Source organism: Convolutriloba macropyga, chromosome 13 (assembly GCF_964194025.1).
Source record: "Convolutriloba macropyga chromosome 13, txConMacr16.3, whole genome shotgun sequence".
NCBI lineage: Eukaryota > Metazoa > Xenacoelomorpha > Acoela > Convolutidae > Convolutriloba > Convolutriloba macropyga.
The window spans coordinates 10,047,442-10,067,253 of record NC_134480.1 but is presented as its reverse complement, the minus strand read 5'-3'; the positions used below and the strand labels follow the sequence as shown (position 1 = coordinate 10,067,253).

The window sequence follows — 19,812 nt, the reverse complement described above, 5'->3', positions numbered from 1 at the left end:
AACTGAAACGATTACTATGCGTATTTAAATTGCTTAGAAATACTCGTTTCTGATTGGATAATAATCTCTCGCTTTAAATCTATTTACTTGTTAACATCCTCCGGCCCAGAAAATGATGCTGGGAGGATGGGTACTAATTTTACAAGCGGGCGAACGAGCGATCCGGAGGACGTGCGCAATACGGCCGAGCGTGCGACGCTGTCGGAACCGTAACGGAGTTCAGTGATCCGAGCAGTGGGGTAGTAATCCCTCGGGTTAGTCTCTTCAACTACCCAAACCAAGACACCGGTCTTAAGGTGATGCTCGGCAGGCGTCTGCCATTGGAACGTCGGTTCAGCGCCGGTACGTATTCTTTGATCCAACGAGACCAAATAGCGTTAGCGTAAGACTGCGCGCGGGCGTAACGCTTACGGTGATCAAACTCATCCACACCAATGACGGAAGGAAGACTACGTGCTTGGTTACCGAGGAGAAAGTGCTTAGGTGTTAATGCGCCTAGGTCGGACGGGTCGGCGCTTACGGGCGTTAACGGACGTGAATTAAGTGCATGTTCGACCAGACAAAAAAGTGGTACTTAAAACCTCATCTGTGAGGCGACGTGTTCCAAGGATTGTGTAAAGTACGCGCACTGGTTTGGCGCACTGGGCGGGTTGAACCTCCACTTGATGCCTTTGTGGGCAAGTTCCACGGCGATGTTGGTGGCGTTCCACTTTTCGATGTTCTCGCTTAGTTCTTTTTCCGCGCCAACAAAGTTAGTGCCATTGTCTGACCAAAGAATGGCTGGTGTACCCCGACGGGAGACGAACCGCTCCACTCCCATTACACACGAACTGGCGTCCATGGAAGGAACAATTTCGACATGAACGGCACGAGTAGTTAAGCATGTGAAGAGGAAACCCCACCTCTTCTCGGTAGTCCTACGTACAGTAATATAAAACGGGCCGAAGTAGTCGACCCCGGTGTTCGTGAAAGGAGGAGACTGGTATGCGAGTCTTTCTACTGGGAGGTCAGCCATAATGGGTTGAATAGTGGCAGCGCGGAACATTCTGCACGTGACGCAGTTAGATTTAATTGAACGCAGTGAGGATCGTAACTTAAGGATGGTATAACGTTCTTGCATTTTAGCCCTCAGGTAGCCAATACCTTGATGATGATGTTTAACGTGGGTGTGCCTGAGGAACAACTTAACAAATGCATGGCGTGCGTCAAGAACGATAGGATGTGTTACATCAAAGTCAACTTCGACCAACAGTTTGATGCGGCCGGCCGATCGGATTAGACGATTTGGCCCAATAAAGGGAGATAACGGAGCAATGCGGCTACTCCGTTTAACGGGTTTGTTTTCGAGGAGAATTTTTCTCTCTGCATTGAATTACTCCCCTTGCACAAGATACTGGAGATGACGCTCGGCTTCGTCAAGCTCCGTGGGGTCTAAGATGCTACCATCGGCATTACGGTAACATTCGTGAGAAGGTAACAAGCGGAGTGCGTGCGCTGTTATCTGTAGCAACTTCTGATAAGAACTGTACTTATCGAAGGGAATTAGTTGCGGGGGCGGTTCTTTAGTTGACTTGGTTACGGATGCGGCCAATGATGTATTGGTTTCCTCAGTTTCCTTAGTTACTATACCAAGTTTGATGTTTTTAACTACTTCGATGCGTGGTTCGAACGGGAATTCATTGGTTCTTAAGAAATCTGGACCCCTCACCCAGATACTTGATTGCAAAACCTCAGCGGACATACCAAAGTACCGGCATCTGCTGGATTATTGCTTGAGGCAACGTGGTTCCATTCGTCAACGCTAGTGTGTTCTAAAATCTCGCATACGCGGTTTGCAACAAATATTGGCTGGTTGTTTGTGGAGATGAGCCACTGCAAGACAGTAGTGCTGTCAGTCCACATATAAACTTTGTTGACATGCACAGTAAGGGCTCGACAGATATCTTGTTTCAACCGAGCGGCCAGTAAAGCAGCTTGCAGCTCTAGCTTTGGAATTGTCATCACCTTCATAGGTGCTACGCGAGCTTTACCCAAGACACATGCAAGCTCTGTTTTTGGCCCACTAGACGTGTTTACTTGAGCTCGGAGAAATGCAACAGCGCTGAAGACCTCTTGGGAACTATCCCCAAACATGTGTAGTTCCAGGTGGTTAAAGTTTCCCGAAAAGTAACTTCTTGGTATGGTGATTTCGGCAAGCTTGGGTAGTTCTACACTCCATTCGAGGAACTTTTCTACAGTGTCTTTTGGTAATTCTTCATCCCAGTGCTGCCCGCTGACACGCCAGATGTCCTTTAGTAACAATCGGGCACCAACAGTAAATGGTGCCACTAGGCCGATGGGATCAAACACCTTAGACACTAGACTCAATACCAAGCGTTGTGTTAAAGACTTAGTTACTGTACTGGAGATACCCCGCCTCTCAACTAGAGTATCATCGTTGTGATCCCAATTCAACCCAAGCACGTGCGAAGAATCCTCCTTAGATGAGGCAATTACTTTTGGTTCGGTAGACTGAGTTGGCCCATCAATTCGATCAGCCAGATTTGGTACATTGCTTACAAACTTAGTAAGCTTGAACCCACCTAGATGGAGAAGATGCACCAACTCCTTCGATCTTTTGAGAGCCCTCTCATGTGACTCCACCGAATCCAAGTAATCGTCCATGTAGAAGTTTTCTAGGACGGCTTTGGTTGCTTCCGGTTACTGATTAACATTGTCTCGGGCAGTGCGTGCGCATGTGGGCGAATCTTTAGCACCGAATATATGGCGCGTGTATTGATACACTACAACACCCGCAGTGGTGGCTGGTCACGGTCAGGGACACCCACTTGGAGGAACATACCCTCGATATCTGCGGACACGGCGAATTGATGTTGACGGAACCTAAGTAGTACGTGGATTAGGTTTTGGAGCAGGTCGGGGACAGTGAGCAAAAATTTATTCAAAGAAGTACCGTGGAACTTTGCTGCACCATTTAATACCCCACGCACTTTCCCCGGTTTGTTCGGATTGATTACGGGATGATGTGGTAGGTACCACTCTTTATTCGACCGCTTCTCGACCTTGTGAGCATCAGTGACTCTAATCAAGTAACCATTTCCCAAGTCTGCACGGATGGTATTAGCATAATTTTCTTTCAATGATGTATCTCTCGAGAGCCGCTTTTCGAGAGACTTGAGCTGTACCAGTGATGAAAAGTAGTTATTCGGGAGCTGGATGTTGTCATCAGCCCATAACACACCGACATCGTATCTTTGGCCGTTATGGAAAGTTGTTGTTTCAAGTATTTCCAGAGCGCGAGCATCCGCTGCGGATCGTGGGTCAACTTGCTTGAACGCGCCGTACGATTCCATATCATACCAAAATTTAACCTGACAAGCTAATTCAAAATCCTGTTCAATATTGGCTTTGAAACACGTGGAGACTAAACTTGAACTTGACGGGAGTGGGCCACTTAAAACCCAACCTATGGGCAAGCGGACAGTGAATGGTGAGCACTTTTCGTCGGCTGAAAAATACTCTAACGGGCGGATGGCATGGTAGACATCCTGTCCAAATATCATCTCAATTTCTCCATAATTATATCTTACTGGATTTAGAACTGCCAAATGTGGGTACGTTTCTTGCAGGGACTTCACGTCAATGATGTCGGAAGCTACGTTTAATGTTTCCCTCACGTAGGGACGTACAGTAAATGCTTCGAAGTCTTGGTCTTTCACAGTCAATTGAACCACCTTTGTGTCTATGAGTTCTTCCGTGTTTATACCCTTGACGGTCAGTTTTAATGCGGTACCCCGCAAACTATTGGACACACAAGAGTTACTGCAAGCGGTATCGCATAAAACCAACGCCGTAGTACTAGTATCAGAAGAGTTGATAAGTTTCAGTTCCGTGACCTGAAGGAGGCCTTTGACATCCGTCACGGAAGACAAAGTGGTTGTTTTGCTTGGTTGCTGTTGACCAGTAGATGGCCTACCAGTACCTGCGTTCGACTTCGAAGTATCGATGTTGTTGTTTGTTGAGGGTTTAGCTGGAAAAACCCTTTCAGCTCCATGAAGTAAGGTGTTATGGGAGCTGTTGCAGCCATCTTTCCTACACTTACGGGGACTTAGGCATTGTCTAAACATGTGTTTATCACGCAAACAAGAGAAACAGAGCTTTGCCTCAGCCACGACCTTGGCTCTCTGCGTGGGGGTCTTTTCCTTAAAGACACGGCATTCCCACAACCGGTGGCTGCCTTTGCATACAATGCAACCAGAGATTGATGTTGACGGAGATCTCTGTTGCGGCTTAAGGTTACTCTTCTGTTGCGTATTTGCAGCAAATGCCTTTGAAGCAACTTTTGATCTTGTTACTGAGTTGTTGGTATCCTCAGTCCTTGCTTTAGTTGCGGTGTTCTTCATTAAATCGTGCGCTTCGGCCTTCTCTTTCAACCAATCGTTGAAATCGAGAAGGTTAGGTTTCACCCAATGCTTTTTGACCGTGAAGAGTGACCAAGACTCCTTCATGTTGGGTGGTAGCTTCTGTACGGCAGTGTTGAGAAGCGCAGCACTCTTTAAATCCGAATCATATGACAGCGATTTAAATACCCCGACAAGACTTGAAATGCACCCCGAGTAGTTAATGATGTTATCGCTATTGTGCATCTTCAGTGGTGGAAAGCTGTTGAGTTTGTCCAAATGTGCACTTACAACTGCCTGTGGTTGGCCAAATTTACGTTCTAAGGTCCTCAGTTCGTCTTTGTACATTGCGCCGCAGTAGGCGAACTCAGCTATAGCTGTTATAGCTTTACCTGTTACGAGGGTCTTAAGGTATGTCAATTTTAAATGCGCTTTTAAATTGACCATACCATTCGTGCCACTGTAGGGGATCCCCATTGTATTGGGACAACTTCCACTCGGGTAGTGGGTCATTCCTCTTGCTAGATAAGGCGTCAGTGAATGCCTTAATCAAACTTGCAGTTTCGGATGCTGGCGCTGGAGGCGTGGGATGCGGTGGGCCACCCCAGCACAATGGTATCGGAGCAGTATGCCCGTATGTTGGATCTATAACCGGCGTGACAAAGGGTGGTGCGATGTTAGTAGTTGTACTAAAGGGGTTAACCGGGATGCTACAAGTTGCTGCGTAGTTGCTATTTGGATTATGTTGTGAACTCATTTGCAAGATGGGATGGCTGATAGCGGGGTTAGCTGTGCTTGGGGGTAGGTACGGTTGAACATTTTTATAGACGGTAGCATTATTTGTCGCCTGGTTTACGTTTGGGGTTTATTCTGAGGAAAACTCCTCAAGTTTAGATCAAGGTTACAGTTCTAGGGAGGTCTTTGTGCTCTAGGACACGGTACCAGGCGGGTTTGAGGTGAATGGACAAGGTTTTGTTTTGGAATGTTGGGGACGGGTAAGTATGCTGTTGCGCTCGCTGGAATGGGCGACGGAACCATGGGAGGCTGAAGATTATATAATTGTTGAGACGGGAATACAGGAGGCGGGTTCAAGAGTGGGTTTAGAAGTGGAGGTACATTATGCGAGGAATGGGCAATAGGGACTTGTGTTTGGTGTGGAATATTGCTTTGAGGTGGACTCTGTTGTTGCGGAACATGAGGCATCGACAAATGTAATTGACAAGGCACACTGGAGCTTTTTGGACCCAAGAATTGATTTACTTGTGGGTTGGTTGAAAGATCAGGTACAAAAATGGAGTTAGTTGGTGCCATAACGGGTGTCGGTGGCCGGGGAGGTTGCGTTGGTGGCTGAAGTGGTGGGAGTGCGACATTTTGTACGTGGACTGGTACTTGGTTCACTGGGTTCACCTTACCACTTCCTGAAGGACTGTCGGCCTGCTCGACCCTTCGATCACTGAGTGATTGCTGCAGTTGAGCCTGGAGATATTCCCGATACAAAGCTTCCTGCTGGGCAACAGAAATTGCAACTTCTGGCCGTGTGTACTGAGAAAGCATTTCAAGATGATTTAAGTTATCGGCAACATTACTTGTGTTTTCTGGAAGATTACTAGGGGCAGTATTTTGAACAGGAGGGTCAGCGGTTGCTGAACCAAGACGAGAAAAAATTAACTCACTTGCAGCAGTCAATGAATTACGTGTTGGAAAAGAATTTACACAATCCTGAACAAGTCTCTGACTTCTATCTGATCCCCTATCTTTAAGCAAATTCAGTTCACTTGAGTGGTGACTAAACAATGAATGGTTATCCATTAATTCAGCCTCATCTAATTTAGCTGCGGCAACACGCTGGCGGTGGTCTTCCTCTAATTCTTGAAGTGCCATCTGCTCCATTTGTATTTCAAGCTCCTTCTTCCTCATGGCAATTTCGTGTTTTTGCTTAGCGAGGCGCATGGCAGCTTGTTCTTGTTTCTCGGCCTCTTCGCGTTTTAGTTTTGCCATTAGAAATTCATATTTACGCTGGCTAGACATTGATGTTGTTGTTTGGCGTGAACTTCTCTTAGATTGCCCTTGAGGATTAACGCCCTCACATACGGTGTCTCGGTCAGCAACTGAGTCAATATAGCTTCTAGCCGCAAGCAAGAATTTACCATTGTTCTTGGTTACATCATGCAACCATTGCTCAAGGACAGGGTAAATTGAATCTGGGTTCTCCACTTTACTGGCTAAGTCAAATAGTTCTTCATTCTTCTGCACTAGTTTACTGAAAACATCCTTCAACTTAGAAACCAAGCGTTCAACTTTAACCCTCCTGTCTTGACGATCTATGGCATCTGTGATGTCCTTATGGATGTTACATAACTCAGATTCTAGATTAGATCTTGCATTAAAGAGCTTTTTCAATTTCTCTTGCTGTTCGGCCATGATATTGAAATGGCTAATTTATCAATGTAGAGTAACTTTCAACCAAACACGTGGAATGAGGGTTATACCGAACCCAAATGACGATGACTTGATAATCAAGACGTCGAAGAGCAGAAAAGAAGTTACCGAGTAATGAATTACTCGGCGAAAGTGAGTAACAAAGTGGAGAGGGCGTCTAACGTGCTTGAAAGCAACGTGAAACAAAACAGGAATACAGGCAACCGGGGAAAGAGGACTGGGTGGAAGAAGCACGACGAAACGGGAAACGAAGCGGACGGGGCGGAAAGGACGGGCGAACGGCTTGCAACGCAACAGGGAACGGAACAGAACTGGAGAAAACGCGGGTAGTAAACGGGTAACGCAACGGACGGGACGGAAACGCTGAACGAGCGACGCACGAAGAAACGGGAAACGAGACGGACAGAACGGAGGCGTTGAGCGAGTAGCGCGCAACGAAACGGAAATACGGAAAGGAACGGGCGGGAGACGAATAAGCAACAAGCGGGGAGGTCGGGAAGTACTATGCTAGCAGACTACAGCAACAAACTCAACCAAACAAACTAGCCGTAACTCCAGAATAAACTTAATTCACACCCTAGGAAGGAGGAGAGATGCTACTGCAAGAGGCAAACTAGCACAAGTCATTATGGGGCTTAATATATACAAATAACGAACTAATTTGCGGCAAAGCAGGAGTATACTAAATGGATGAAAAGAGCAACAAATTTACTAGCCGTAACTCCAGAATAAACTTAAGTCACACCCTAGCATTAATCAAACCTAAACAACCAATCAGCATACCAATAATATTAAACCAACTACAGCAAAAGTTAATTAATATGCAGCGCTTTTGCAGTCTATGAAAGCTGGAAAAGTGAAGAAACAATCTAGCCATAACTCCAGAATAAACTTAAGTCCCACCCTAGAAGGCAAAAACCCAAACCAACTAACAATCAAAAAGTTACACGCAAACATACAGCAGCAAAAATCAATATACTACAACCGGGGTGCTAGTAAATTAGTGAGTTGGAAAAGTCCATGAACCAACTAGCCGTAACTCTGGAACAAACTTAAGTCACACCCTAGAAAGCAACAAGGAAAAGCAACTAACCAGCATACTAGCTTAATCAACATACTGAAACACAACATACATCATCATATATGACAACATACTACATCGAAATCCGGAAAAGTTGACGAGAAACGAAAAGCAAGGTTTTGGGAGAGCGACGTTATTGAAAAGAAAACAAAACAGGGGCAATTGACGAGTGAAAGGACAAAAAAAGGACGCGTACGAAACGTTACTTAATCGAGCGACGAGAAAAATTATGCGAATTCGATATTTTTTGTAAGCGGGAGGTTGTGAACTTTTTCACAGATTGTTTGTGTGTATTGAGTTTCACTCAATTGACGAACCTTCTGGTTGAGAAATCATAATTTTGACGAATTTGTCAAAATTTTTAGCTTTTGTCCATTTTTTCAGAATTTTGGTCAATTTTTTCTGCAAATTCTTGATTACGGAACGGTAATCCAGTAAACTGGACGGATTTAGGCTCGAAAATACGGTGTATCAATTTTCGGTATTGATTTTCTAAAGTTTTTAGAATTGCATCAAATTGAACAAAATTTTTCAAATTTAAACAATTTAGCATAATGTTTTCTCTATTTTCTCTATATCAGAGGTATTTTTTGATATACGAACCGACTTGATCACTTTTTACAAATTTTTGACAATTCGACCAAAAATTTTCAAAACTGATGTTTTTTCGACTCAAAAATACAAGTGTGAGAGTTATTGGTGACCAGTTATCCAATACTGTTGATTTGATTACCCCTTTTAAAACCAAAAGTTCATGGGTTGGGTTTCTTTGCCGTCTAAATCAAATATAAACATATTGAATTATGATAATTTTTTTTTAAAGTTTAGATGTTCTGTCTTACAGTTTTGTTGGTGAATTTTCAGGGTGAAGTTCGTGGCAAGGTTTCGGTGTTTTGAGATCAAGTTTAGACACTTTGGGGAAATGGCCTTGCTGTAAACAAGGGTTGTTGTTGGAAGTCGTTTTCAATTCTCCACTTACTGATGACACTGTCACAATCATTAGTACACATAACCGTCAGCCAGCATCTGAGAACCTTCAAAGCATCTATCACCTAGTTGGCTGAGTTTCTCCACGCTTGTTGGTGGCAAATTGGCATGATAACAAATAGCTCAAATTCGTGTCTTGATTTGGATGACGGTTAATGAAGATCAATTTGTTCTTTTTGAATGATCCGTTGTTCATCGCCCCGAATTTCCGACTGCTCAAGTTTGCCTATTTTAACGCTTCACTCGCTGTCACCTTTGCTTTCACCTGATAACTGCTTGGCTAAATCGTATAGCTACAGATGTGAAGTCATTGCTCTTGTTAAACCGACGGTCTGGTAGATTGGGTTGCGGCTCCAAAATAAAGCTGATAAAACAGTCTTTCGTTAAGGATTCAATTCATAATAATGTATACAGCAACGTTTTATTTTCGTTTATATAAAGCAACATATAAGCTCATCGATGATAGCAACGTATTAAGATTGTTACGTACATAGCAACAAGTGAGATTTTAGACGGCAAGGTTTTTGATGCTCTTTTACTGGTTTTTCGTCTGATGTCATTGACGTCAGAATCAGTTCATAGTCGATCAAAAATCGTCTAGAGAACCTAAAAATATTAAGCCGAAAACCACCTTAATCCGTACATATCGTGGTTATATTTACTTAAAATTAGGTTATACGAACTTTTTCCGAGCTTTCTACGTAAATTGAAACGATTACTATGCGTATTTAAATTGCTTAGAAATACTCGTTTCTGATTGGAAAATAATCTCTCGCTAAAAATCTATTTACTTGTTAACAGACAAACATGCTAGAAGCAAACTTTTACGGAACAAAGAGCTGAAACAAAAATTAAGGAGGTGCTCCCTAAAAATTTGAGTTGTTTTTCAATTATTTTGAAGTCCGATTTTGGACAGTTCATGAAAGGCAAATTTACCTAATGTTTCAAGTTGGTTAATGTTGTTTACAGGTATTTTACCTGTGTTTTTGAAGAAAAGTATGATTCCTCTAAGTTACTTGATCTCACTTATGACTTGATGCCTGCTTTTTTCTCCGAATATTATCTACGAAATTAAAAGAAAATGGTTTTTTGTATATTAAGATTAACTAAGGCAAAATAACTTTGAGTTTTTTGGCACATTTGGTATTTTGCCATTGAGAAAAGAGAATGAGAGTTTCAGTGTTCATGCAAAAAAAATAATGGTAAATAACTGCTTAAAAAATACAATATGGATTTAGCAAAACACGGATCAACAATTGATCAAATGCCGAAACACGGTGAGGTTCTATCATCTGTTCAACACTTTTTAAAATTATTTGGTTAACTGAATATTTTCACATTTAAACTGATATTTCTATCATGTGTACAATTTGATTTCTAATTTGACGTGTTTTAAAGTTCAACCAAATCCTGAGATTCAACGTCAAATCGGTGAGTAGAAATACATTATCGTGTATAACAGTTACAACGCAAGCAAACTTTCAAACAGTGTCTAAAATGACATAAAGTTAAATAGTAGTTTCCGATCTTCAATTAAAATCCCCTCATTGGTACCTATAATAAAGATTTACCCGTCCCACTTAAAAACTATACTCTATGTTATGTTGCCTAATACTCAAGATTGGCATAAATGCCTACAGTTCAGATAAGTTCTAATTGGGGGTCAGTAAATTCCATTCAACAATTGTCTCCCCTTTTGCAATGGGGAAGGCGATGGTTGAAAAGATCCATATTTTCAAAATAAGTTCCATTTAATCAACTTCATCCATAAATACGAACTATCATATTTGACAGGTAATCAACTAATTTTTTTAGATTCTTGCTTGCATTGTAGTTGTGTGAAATATAAAATATTCGCAATTTATCATATCAATTCACAGGAGACTTCATCGCCTGCCATTTGTAAATAAATGCACCCAAATAAAAGCACCCTCAAGCTGTTATGTGAACAAAACTCAAAATGATGGTTGAAAATTTCAAATTTTACTATGTTAGTTAATTTATAAAAATTGCTACGTAAGTTTCGAACCTTCTGATTATAATAATAATCACAGATTTACATAGCTGAATGCAAAAAAAAACAGATTAATATAATCGAAATCATCTTAGAGCTTTTCATATTTGAGAAAGGATTATTGGTACATCTTTCTCCCTCATTTCATAATAGTTTTACGCGGTCACTTCATAGTTTTATTTGCTATTTGAAAACTGAAAGGGATTTAAATAGCATTTTCAAATTTAATTTGGCTTTAGTTGCCATTTAACAAGAAGGCCCTAGCAAGAGGATTGAACATTTCGAATAAACTTTCTTCATTTCGTACGCAAATTCCAATTTAGCTCATGGGTTCTTCGTTAACCCTATTTTTCCCTAGATTCCCGCTGCAAACTTTAGGGTACCTGGTCCGTATTACAACCTCTTCTGACAAAGTTTATGCTTCGCAGGTTTTCAACTATGCATTTGGATGGAAATATCGTTTGAACAATATTAAATTGAACTTTTTAAGTCAATTTAAGAAAAAAAGCATTCGTTGGGAACATTGTGTCACGGCCTTCTGAGTGGTCAAATAACTTCATTTTATCGATAGAAATAATATAATAAAAAACAAGTTGGGTTTCCTTAACATAAACATTCTTTCAAAAAGCTGTTCAATTAACTACATGTGAATATTTGATTGTGAAAATTTTGGTTCGACTTTTTTTCACCCCGATTCGTTTAACCCCTCATATTTTAACCCAATATCATTTAACACTTTTGTCATTTAACCTCTATATCGTTACACCCCTGCTATCATTTCATGCCACAAATTAGCAGTCGACGATAAAGGCATGTTTTGTAATTAAGTGGAAAGCGTAATCCCGTGTTCGGTTGTGATAGTTTCAGATCAAGTCCCACGGGCGGCTGAGGCATGACCATAGCCCGCGAGGCTTGGCCAAATGATTATATTGCTAATTTAATAGCCCTTACTATATAAAAGATTAAAATCGGGTTGAAATGATAGAGGGGTTAAATGATAGAGGGGTGAATAAATCGGGGTTAAAAGATACGAGGTTAAATAAATAAGGGTGAAAAAGCGAGACACCAAAAATTTTAGCAAACTTCAAGCTCAAGCCTCTCAAAGTTTTAGATCAAAAATAAAAATTTCATACAGAAACAACATTTGGACTGGAATTGTTGGCAACATCTATCATTTTCTGAACCAATAGGTTTCCTGAACAAATGACCAATTTTCCAAGGGCCATTGAAAAACACACATTATCAAATTTATACAGATTTCAAACCGTTTACAAATGACCTTAATTTGCTTATGGGTTGAACTCTGGTTAAACTTAATTTCAAAACAAAAAATTTTGAAGGCTTCGGAACCTTTTGAAAAACGTTTGAATCTTTGAAAAACTTTGATGAAAAATTAATTTGATAAATTTTTATTATGCAACCCAAGTTCATAAAATGCTGTTTTTAAATAGCAGTTTTACTGAGTGAAAAAAAATTAGAATCGCTTTGAGAGGTATATTTCTTAGGACACAGGACAGGTTCAAAAATTTGACCAAAGTAACAAAATGTTTTTTATTCTATTTCAAACGAACAGTAAAATGTCTCCGCTTCTTCGACTGGACTGTTAATAACCTTCAAAAGTCAACTTTTGTAAGGATTGAAAAGACTGCTGATTATTTGGGATTCAATCACAGTATTACCAGGAACTAGAAACAACTTTACAAAAAATTATTTTCATGCTATACTTGTAATTAGACGATTGAGAGGCGAGATCGAAGGAAACGAATTTAATGGGAGTTGGGGCATTGGTTATTTTAGCAGGCAAATTTTATTATTTAATTTTTCTATATTTTTTTAAGCGTTCGAAAAATTCGAAGCAGGTACATGAATACCATTTTTTCCTGATAACTGCTTGGTTCAATTTTGAACTTTGACATTTGAAAACGCTCAGTACAGCTGCATCTTTATCGGACTAACTTCTTAGCTTGCATTTTGGAAAAAAATTGTGTTTGCAGTCCAAAATTTGAACAAAAAATTTACGGAGATTAAATATTCATTTGAAAATCTAGGTTTTTGATCTAGGTTTTTTCTATGAATATCTAAGTTTTTGAGATAAGATTTTTCAGTATGGAGTCTTTATTAAAATTAAAATCTACTGGCTTGGCTGTGGCCTGAAATGCTCTAGGACCTAAGTTCCAAAATTGGCACTTTTCTTTCACATTCGCAAAGCTTGGCGCCCTCTTCAATTATTGTACCTTTCATGTCCTTGTTCAATTCTTTATTGGAAGCAAATTGCGAACTGAGAAGAATACTTTAAACTATGACTTTCACAAACTCAGTACTGTTTCAGAGCGAATTGGACGAGACCAGAGAGAGGTTTGAACAGCTCCAAGCTGAAGCGAAAACCATGAGCGAAGAACTGGTCAGTACTGTTTCAGCGAATACAAGTTTTACTGACTTACTATGGTGGGCCATTTTTGCAAGAAACGAAGCTTGTTTTTTTTTCGGTCAACTAACGCAAAGGACTGAAAAATAACACAAAAATACATTATGAAAATTCGGTTTTAAAATTTATGTATTTTGTTGGGTAGAAGAAACGACGAATCTAAACATTTTAGCTATGATTTATATGTATATAGGCACTTATACGAAACCCCAAATACAAGGTATTCTATTCAGTCTATTTGTTCACAGTAGTGTTTAGTCATCACATCACTTTTCAAGTTTTTTCGCTATCACAGTATAAAAGGAAAGGCATGACCATTCATTATCTTCTGACTGAAGATTTCAGCGGCGCATCACATTCTGTGCATTATAATTGTAAAAATTTTTATAATTTTTTAAGTTTTTGTAATTGAAAAAATGTAAATTTTTCGTCTGTTTTCAGGATCTGCTGAAAAACAAGAAAGTGGTAAGTTTTTTATTTGTACACCCCCTCGGCTCCCTCAATGGTTTTTGCCATTATAGATCTTAACCCCTACGAAATGAAGCCCCCCCATGGATGGGCTGTAATTAAGCCTCCCCCTACGGTATTGGATGGGCTCTACGTTTAAATGTCCACTAAACTGGGGGGCCTATAATGGGAAGGACCCTATAATGGTAAAACAAAACAATTAATCCATTATTTAATACCCTATTGAGGAGTATTTGAAGCAGCAAAAATTTGAGAAGCTAAAACATGTTATCCGCAAATGATCGAATTAGAGCTTTTTTTTCCAGAGAAATTACAGGAACGTTTTCGCTAGCCGTCTGTCGATGCCTAAAATCACTGATAATCATTTCTGCTAATTTTGCGGCTGAAGCGTTTCGCCGATTCAAAAGATGAAAATGAATTTACGCTGCCGCGAGCAGCTACAACTTTGCCGGAAGAACCAATGAATGAACAAACTGAAAAATCGGCAGCCAATCAGAATTTGCCAACTGTCACTGAAAACAAGTTCAAGTTACTCGTGACAAAGGCTGTTCAGTGTAGTCTAGAGGTCAAATTGAGGATAGCTAGTTCAACTCAGACTGTGTCGCCTTACAAACGAAACGCCAGCACTTTGACCTCTACTTTGTACTTGAAACAGAGCAGTAATGACCAGGTTCTAACGTTAGATAGATAGCCAGAAGAAAGTAGAAACTCTTGCTGTCTTTTCTATCTATAGACTTTTCTAGCTGGATGTCGCAAATTAGAAACATCGGATCTATTCTGCTCCCCCACCCTCCGACCAGTTTTAACGACTCCCCGTAACAAATTATGTGTTGTTATGTAACGTATAACCGTTACTAACGTTACAACACATAAGGCTGTGTAGGTTCTGGATCAGACCTTTATCAGAAACCGCGCAGCGTTTGGATGCGGCCTTGATCAGACTTTCCAGGCTGTATACTGGCTGATAAACTCTTTCGCTGGGTTGAGACTTTTTATATGTATGAGTATAGAGCCCTGACCCCCAGCTACCTAATGTAGCCCAAGATATCGATGTGATATTTCTGCTTAAAATAGCGATGAAAATCTCGGCAGAACGAGCTAGATGCAATTATACTCAAAGCAGAGCAAAATATTGAGAAATTTTAGTATATATCACAAATTGTATTTGTTTCAGAAAAAATGAAGCATTTTACTGTAAATATCCCAAGAAACAATGAGAGCTAGTTCGCTCGTCTCTAATATGAAAATCCGTACGAGCTTTCATTTAGCTGTTATGTTTTGCATTTTTAACGAGCGAATTGAAAAATTTTGTCTGATCTCAAGCAAACCGTTGTGTACGAGCAACAAGGGCCGGAAAAAAAGCGTGAACAAGAGCTTAGTTCTCTCAAAATGTATAATATTTAAAATTTTTCTGCCTTGGTTGTTTTTTGTGGAAGACATCAGCAAGTCATCTGAATGTTTGTCTACGAGACACGACCAATATACTACTTGTTCTTGTTATCTTATCAAAATTCAGATTCATATACCATGAGTTTTTTTCAAATTGTTTGGATTCTTTTTTTCGAAGTTTTCTAGCCAAACTGACAATTTAATTATCAATACATAAATTGGGCCTATAATTGTTTTAAATGTTATAATTATGAAAACCCCTTAAATCTTCTACTAATATTTGAAGCTTTTCCACTCTTTTTTTTTCAAAAATCAGCATCATGGAGTTCCCTACCAACGCGCGTTACTGGGGAGAAATTGAAAATTTAGGAAACAAAACAAATGAAATATAACAGATCACTGATTTTATGTGAAGTCTTGTGATTTCATTATTTTCATTATTTAAATGAGGGGAGCCTTTCGTTTATAATGATGATCTTTTATGTTTGCGTTGAAAAAAGAGAGCCCAGTTGCTTAACTTATGGTTCAAGCCATGTATTTATTAATTGCTCTTGAATGTAGTATGAGGCTATTATTGTAATGTGTCTGTCTTTTTAAGCAAATATTTGCTTGATCGTTGCGAAAAATTTTGTGCGTTTGTTCTAGACCATTCTCTGATCTCTGAAGTGAATGTTTCACGAGTGCGTTTTTTTTACTTTCGAATGATTTAAGTTGCTCTCTTTCTGAAATGATGTTTGTTAATAATACAGAAGCGATTGTGAGCGACGTAGAAGCAATATCTTTCTAGCTGAGTGGTTAGGATGTCAGACCGTTCTTCTGGGGTTTGTTGGTGTGAAGCATTCTTGACTCAAGATTTCTGCAACCATAACAAAACTTCTCATATGAATTAAATTGCCCCGCTTATCGTTCAAGAGCAATTCATCCGACGTTAGTCGGTTTATGTTTTTAAGATTCACAAACATTGGCAAATTGGTATCAATTGAAAAACTTTCGCTGCAATTGAAAGTCTGTGAACCCAATCGGTAGCCCAAAAAACAACGGAAGAGATCAACTAGAAATCGTGAAAGCAACTATTAATCTTATCAACTCTCTAAGATAAAAATTGCCACAGCTTTCTTCCGAATAAAACACTGCTTTTTAAAAATAACTGAGTTTCTTTTGCGTACCCTCTAACTCAATTGACTCCAATTCTAAATCTAGTTAGGTGTGCATGTCTTTTTAGTACACAGAGGATGAAATAGGTCCTCCTTTCGACATTAGAGATGAAGAATCTTGGGTGTGTAGTCGCCAAATGCTCCTACCAACACCCCCCCCCCCCCCCCCCTACTCCTCCTCCATGATAACTGTTTGCTTTCTGTTTGAAACTGATATTCAAACTTGAACTAATATTATCCAATATGATTATTCACTTAGGACATAACTAGAGATCTCTCGTATGCTATCTAGTGATATCCCCTCTAGTCTAGACTCGATTTAAATCTTGAATGATCCTGCAAAATACGCATGAACTTGCAAGATTTTTATCTGAAATCTTGCAAGGTTAACATCGGAGCAAAAACACTTTTTGACCGCCTATCCTAGGCATATTTTGAGCTAGGTATCTTTCAAAAAGAGCTGTAGTTGTCTTGTTTCTTATCAGTGCTGTTTTCGTTATCTCTGGTTACCAAATTGTTTTCTAGTAATCTTATATTTCTACTTATTGTTCTTTCTAACGAGCAAATTGTTTCCTGACTAATAATAACTTTTCCCACAAACAAGGATCTGGGTCGCTACTCGACAGAAGTAAGTGGGGGCAACGTGTTCTTCACCCCGAGGAAACCCAGAAACATCCAAGTGCCAGATACACTTTTTGAAAAGAAAAAGCCCCAGGGTGGAATTCAGAATATTCCAGAAGTTTCTACGACTTCTGATGACGTCAAGGATGTTGAAGCTGATATTAGTGTAGATGCGGAAGATGTTCTCAAACAGCAGAAAGAATTGAATGAAATTCAACTTGCCCAAGCCGTGAGTAATAAAAAATTTCTCAAAGCTTTTTTTTCATTTTAAGCTGTGTCAGGTCTAAATTGGCATTTATAAGAGGCAAGTAAATTTAGAGAGATTGCTAGTGAACAAAATAAAAACGTTTATACAATACTGAATTTAAGTTGAAGCGTGCATGAAAAAATAATAATCGCGTGAAAATTAAATTCGTTCACATGAATAACGAAGTCGGATGCTTGTTTTATAGAGCGAATTGACTACCCCAGTTCATAATCGAATGGTTCTCTCGCAAGATCTTGCAAGATAAGCGTCCGAACTGTAATAGCAAGAGTCGTGCATGATCTTGAATTCAGAATATTCCAGAAGTTTCTACAAGTTCTGACAAGGTCAAGGGCGTTGAAACCGATATCAGATAACCGTTGGATCTCATATGATCATATATACGCATTTTGTGAACCAAAAAAATGACGTCACAATTGAAACTCAAGCCAAGTAATTTCTATTTTTTCCAGGAACAACGAGCCAAGAATTTGGATGCGGTTGCGAACAAGCTAGACGCCAAAATGCAGGTTACAAATTTAAAATTTATAATTAGGTTCAGCCCTGGCATCGCTGAAGTAAGCAAAATTAAGCCCATTTGTTTGTTTAGGACATTGCCGGAGACTTCTCGTATGACCAATTTGCCAGCTCTAAACGCAAGATCAGTTCCTCGGATGAGTCACCAAAGGTAGGAATATCCACATTTTCATCTCAAAATCTCAGGCTCCAAAACATCGGGGAAAATATTCCCAAAAAATGATGATGCAATTATTTGGGAACAGTTTGTAAGATTGGAACAATTATTTGGGACTATTGCTATTGTAGGCGTTTCTTCTTGTGAGAATTGCTGAGAAATTAGCGGTAAAATTAGCGGATTCCCCGATTCATTAAAATTTCTATGTAAAGTCATTGAAATGACCGGATTTCTGGCAAAAGTTGGCAATACCTGGACCCCAAATTTACTTAACATTGTTCAACAAGATTTAGGGATATCTAGATCCACTAATTTAGATTAATTTGAGTATTATGTTCGGTTTTTCGCTAGACGAGACAATGATTAATGTTCTCATCCTATGAACGACTCTAACTCACTTTTCCGCCAAAGCACCTTTTTTGTTCCAATGCTTCTTGAGGGGGGAGGAACTATATACTCAAATGGGTTTTTTTTGTTCAGACAATTTTGACCGATCGATATATTCATCGTACAGAGTTGTGAGTGGTATCATTAAAAAGCCCCTCCAGCGTAGATTATGGAATTAAATACATTTTTTTGTATTTCTTGTTTTACAGGAGTTATCAAGGTTTAAAGTTTTGTGAATAATAGACGGATTTCCGATGTTTTTAATCACATTTTCTGGAATTTCGCCTAAAATTTCGTGAAATTTGCCAAAAATCGTAAAATTTGTTAACAATAGTACTGTTGAATTTAATTTTAGAGACAGAAAAGTATTTTTAACTATTTTGATTTAAATGTTATGTCAAAAATTTTGGCTAAATTTTTCAAAATTCAGCCTTTTTCATCAAAAATTACCCGAAAAAAGCTCCTTTAGTCCACTTTGATTAAATTTGCCGGGAGTACACACCCTAAAAACAACAGACATACTTTTTGTACACTACAAAGGGAGCTGGTATTATTAGCACTTCCCTTGAGAGTACTCCAGAATCAAAGTTTTACAGTTTTTTGCGAACTTTACTCTATGATTATCAAAGACATTTATTTTTGATCTTTTAACAAACAAAGTGTCTAGATATAAAGTATTTGAAACAATTTAGTGTTCTAAATGTACGTACAACAACGGCGGAACTTGCACTGGTCGAATCTTGAACTCTTACAATCGTAAAAAAAATCGGATTGTAATCAGTCGGTCTTTTTTTTTGAAAAAAAAATCGAGCATTTTTTAAGTTAATTAAAGAACAGAACAATTCACATCAAAGCCCACTGTTGATAGTTCCAAATGGCTTTCTAAGCAGCTCCAAAATAATGTATATATTTTCTTTACTTGAAATTTTATGGTCATTTTGACTTTTAAAATTGTTTGCTTTTTAAATAAACAATGGCTTATTGAAATTTGCCAAAAATTTTTCATAATTTGGTCATTTTGTAGCTTAGTGTCAGCAAGGAAGGAATGCTGTTTCTTCCTCTTTTCTTTTCTACAGAATCAAAATTGAATCTTTTTGCCGTTTTACGGGTTAAGTTATGATTTTTCTGGCTTTGATACTACTAGATTTCACAATTTTTTTTTATTTTTAGTTATTGACCCGTTGTAAACGTTTTTTTTCTCGGTTTGTCACATCAATCACAAAGCAGATAATAAATTGTTTGCTTTCAAATAAGGCACAATTTAACATATAAAAGTTTTGAAAGGGATTGATTCTGGTTTCAACGGCTTCAACAACCCTTTCTCGAAGAATTTAAATGAAATTTTTACAATTGTTATTAACTTTCGTTTTGACTTTGTCTTTTAGTTGTATGAAAATGCCTAGAAAATAAGGGGTCTCATTGGCATTTCACTAAAAATTAAATGAGCTTTACTGATTTGTGTAGATAGCTGATTGCTTTCATGACTTCGAAAACAATTGTTTTCAAAAA

At 39.1% G+C, this 19,812-nt stretch overlaps 1 protein-coding gene across 1 annotated transcript in view; it reads left to right on the top strand.

The window, feature by feature from the left end:
• The window catches only part of LOC142351616 (uncharacterized), a 117,690-nt gene that overhangs the window by 32,583 nt on the left and 65,295 nt on the right, over nt 1-19,812 (top strand). Inside the window, exons 12-17 of the mRNA XM_075403754.1 lie at nt 13,251-13,322; nt 13,788-13,811; nt 14,203-14,484; nt 16,962-17,207; nt 17,696-17,752; nt 17,833-17,910. Of these exons, the coding sequence (XP_075259869.1) occupies nt 13,251-13,322; nt 13,788-13,811; nt 14,203-14,484; nt 16,962-17,207; nt 17,696-17,752; nt 17,833-17,910 (759 nt within the window). The remainder of the gene's footprint in view (nt 1-13,250; nt 13,323-13,787; nt 13,812-14,202; nt 14,485-16,961; nt 17,208-17,695; nt 17,753-17,832; nt 17,911-19,812) is intronic.